This window comes from Tuber melanosporum, assembly GCF_000151645.1.
Source record: "Tuber melanosporum whole genome shotgun sequence assembly, scaffold_9, strain Mel28".
NCBI classification, from domain to species: Eukaryota; Fungi; Ascomycota; class Pezizomycetes; order Pezizales; family Tuberaceae; genus Tuber; species Tuber melanosporum.
In genome coordinates this window covers 273,858-277,344 of record NW_003299139.1, presented here as the reverse complement: position 1 = coordinate 277,344, position 3,487 = coordinate 273,858, and the positions used below count along the sequence as shown (strand labels likewise).

Genomic DNA, 3,487 nt, shown 5'->3' with positions numbered 1-3,487 from the left:
CTCTGTGAAATGTGCCAAAATGTGCTCGAATAGGTTCGAGAAGATGCTGGTGTTGAGGTGGTTAGTATTCACAGTTACTATTGTAACTTGGATGATGTATGCTAAGCGAGCTGTTGCTGTCGATGTTCGGGTGGCGAATCATGGACACTTCGAGTACTGTACTCGAGTATACTGGAATACGGTACTGTTCGGTGCCCGTACTCAACTGTTGGGAGAGGAGAGCGAGTTCCCACGTCACAGTTGAACACCAAAGTGGGCCTAATGTGCGAGGTTTTCTTTTCTTTTTCTTGTCTTATTGTCTTATCATATTGAACAAGAAGGTGGCGGGAGGGGGGGAGGTCTGTGAGCGGCGAGTGATACGCTCCTTGTGGGATGTGGGGTATGTGTACAGTACGCATGGTGCCTTACGACTCATACTTGAGGAGACTGCTCTATATAATTTCGAGAATCCCCCCCGCTTGTGCTGGCTCGATACATTGGACTTCCATACCCATCATCACACTACCAACTTTACTCTGCGAACCGCGATATAAACAATATCTCGCACCCCACCACCACAACCAAACACCTCGGCCTTCATCTCATCAAAGAGGAACAACCCATATCCTTCCCAGAGAGCGAACGGCATACAAACGACAAAGAAACACAGGAGATAACTCGAGGAAAGAAAAATCATGGTTTTCATCTTAGGCATTATCCTAGCCTGCCTCTCCCTCCCGTTGGTGGTCTACGCCGGCGAGCGCACCACGGGTCGCAGGATCCCGCGGCCCCGAATCTTTCGCTCCCTCTCTGCTCCGGGCCCCTACACAAAGGAGGAGCGTGAGTCTTCACCCGCCCCGCCAGCAAGAAGACGGACAATGGACCCGCCTGAGCGCGCGGATACTACTCGCTCCGATTCGTCCTGGAGGACTACAAGTACTGGGGAGACCTACGTGAGGGGGGTGCCGTTGGAGGTTGACTGAACTGGTCAGATGATGGGGGGGTGAACAGGGCACGGGCAGGGGTGGGGCATGATTAAGGGGGTAATGACTGGAGTGGAGGCTTTGGAAGGGAGGGAAAGGGGCGGAGGGGAGGGATTTAGTCATTCTTTTGAAATTGTTTCTTTTGTATGGGCTATTTTTGGCGCTTGATATTTTTTATTTAATTTTATCTATTTTCTTTTTGCTGCGTAACTTGCTAGTTTCCTTGATTCACAGATTTCCCAAGACTTGCATTTTTTGTTTTTTCAGGTTATGAGATGGTTTGCATTGTTTGGTTGGTAAGGTTGTTTTCTCAGCATTTTTCCCCCCGCAGTCCATCTATCTAACCATCTTACGGTATATCCGCTTCCCCCTACCTCTATTTCTCATCATCTCCTCTTCTTCACTCCGCACAGGATTACAATAATACCCAGTTTTCGTTTCTCTTGCCTACTTGCATACTCGCATCTTAGACTGCCCGTTCAACTCGCTTGCGATATTAATTACCCTGGGCTCGGTTATTGGTTTTTCTCGGCTTTGTTCTATGTTTTATTGCATTGCGTGTAACTATCGTTCATATCATATAAATCGGACACTCTTTTTCTTTTGTACTCGTAGTCTACGTGCACGATGGCCTCCCCACCCAAGTGTGTGACCTGGTGTGTAATTGTATCATATCATACTTGTAGTGTAATAGATGACCTGCTTGTTTTTACTGGGGGCGTTGCTGTTTGGAAGCAGGGGTAACTCAATATGGTACCCGTAACGGTGCCATAGGGCTGTCCCGTAGCGATTTGTCGGGCAGAGTCAGGCGGCACCGGTTGCCTGGGCGCACGCTCCTGTGGTTGTGAGCGTGGTAACGTCAGGGGGAGACGGGTGCGGGTATGATATGATGTAGAGAGCACTCAAGTGTCATACTGGAAACTCTGGCGAATGGTAATTATCGGGCTGAGTTGAGCTCTAATGAGAGAAGGGACACTGTTGTGCGATGAATTTATGGGAGCGATGGGGATTTGGCGTTTCTGGTACGATATGATAGAGCCCCCTAGCACTCTGGTATGCAGTCCTGGCGCCATTACGATCGTAGAGAGCCTTGCAGGTCCGGTCCCCTTAAAGGTATGATAGTCTGTCACCTTGCTGTCACGGCATCCCAGCACAGTCATGTCTTGACACTTATCCTGACGCATCACGTGGCCCGTGCCAAGCATCCCGCTGAGCCTCCTTCACAGTTCCCCTTCCACTCTTGGATCCACACATCGCAACAACAACCCCACCAACCCCCCCACCACCGCTCAAGTCAACCAAAAATCTCAATTCTACCGAAAAAAAATAATAATAATAAAATAAACCCACGACCGAAATGCCACTAACAATCCTCCGCCAATCCCCGGACCTCTCATCCTACACCCCTCTCTCAACCCACCAATCCTCCACCCCGGCCTCCTTCCAAACCCCAGTATTGCACTTCCACGCGCCCTCCGCCACCGTCCTGATCGCGCCAGAACACATCTCTCTCCTCCCCATATTCCCAGATGTCCCCACCCCTTCCCCGACCACATCAGACCAGTCCCGAATCCCCAATATCGAACTCCTGATAATCTCCCAAACCCTCACCCTCTACAACGCTCCCTCAAAGATCGGCATAAGCCTACCTTACTCATCCATCACCCTGCATGCCATCCAGCGGACCCCACATGGTGCAGGAATTTACATGCAGATATCGCTCTCCCCTGGGAACGCTGCAGCGCACACGAATACGGACGAGTATGATCAGGATGAATTGCTGGAGATTACCATTCTGCCCGATACGGCCGGTGAAGGGGAGAAGGAGGGAGTAGTCTCGGAGATGTTTGATGCGCTGAGTGTTTGTGCAGGATTGAACCCGGATGAGGTTGGGAGTGATGAGGAGGAGGAGGAGGAGGACGGCATCTTGTGGGAGGAGGATGTGGAGGGGGGAGGGGAGGGGTTGAGGCTTGAGGGGTTTCCCGCCGGTGGAGGGTGGATTACAGCGGAGAATGTGGGGGATTTTAGTTTTGGTGATTCGGTTGATGGGGATGTTCAAACGGATGGAGGGGTTGTGTTGGGACCGGGGGCGGGGACTGTCAGACTGAGAGATGAGGTTGAGAGGGGGGAGAGCGCAGGGGAAAGGAGGGAGAATGTGGAGGAGACGGAGGAGGCAAAGTGGAGGAGGATAGGGTGATGGATATATTATCTGGTTACTTCGTGTTATTGCCCTTTGAAAGGCACTTGTGGCTTGATATTTTTGTCAGTTCGGCCACCACAAAATCATAGAATCTATTTAACCATGCCACATTTAGGTCACTCCGTCATCGAATTAGATTAATCATTACATAGTGTAGCCCGCAGACTTAATCTGCACTCTCCGCCCCCTCACCCCTCTCCTCACTCAGACTCACCCCCCCATCCAGACAATCCCCCCCGTCATCAATCACCAATACCCCCTCCCCGTTCGCGAAAAACCTACTACCATGCCTCCTCCTCTTCCTGCTTCTCCCATCTGTGATCCC

The 3,487-nt window shown here is 51.1% G+C and overlaps 2 protein-coding genes; both read left to right on the top strand.

Annotated features, from left to right (window-relative positions):
• The first annotated feature begins 346 nt into the window (after positions 1-346).
• GSTUM_00011676001 (uncharacterized protein) lies at positions 347-1,570 on the top strand. XM_052355841.1 has 1 exon: positions 347-1,570. Exon 1 carries the CDS (start codon positions 675-677, stop codon positions 960-962), a length of 288 nt encoding a protein of 95 aa, XP_052211806.1. The 5' UTR covers positions 347-674; the 3' UTR covers positions 963-1,570.
• A 749-nt stretch (positions 1,571-2,319) lies between these two features.
• GSTUM_00011675001 (uncharacterized protein) lies at positions 2,320-3,196 on the top strand (the record flags this gene model as incomplete). XM_002842054.2 has 1 exon in its annotated part: positions 2,320-3,196. One exon carries the CDS (start codon positions 2,320-2,322, stop codon positions 3,157-3,159), a length of 840 nt encoding a protein of 279 aa, XP_002842100.1. The 3' UTR covers positions 3,160-3,196.
• Positions 3,197-3,487: the final 291 nt, after the last annotated feature.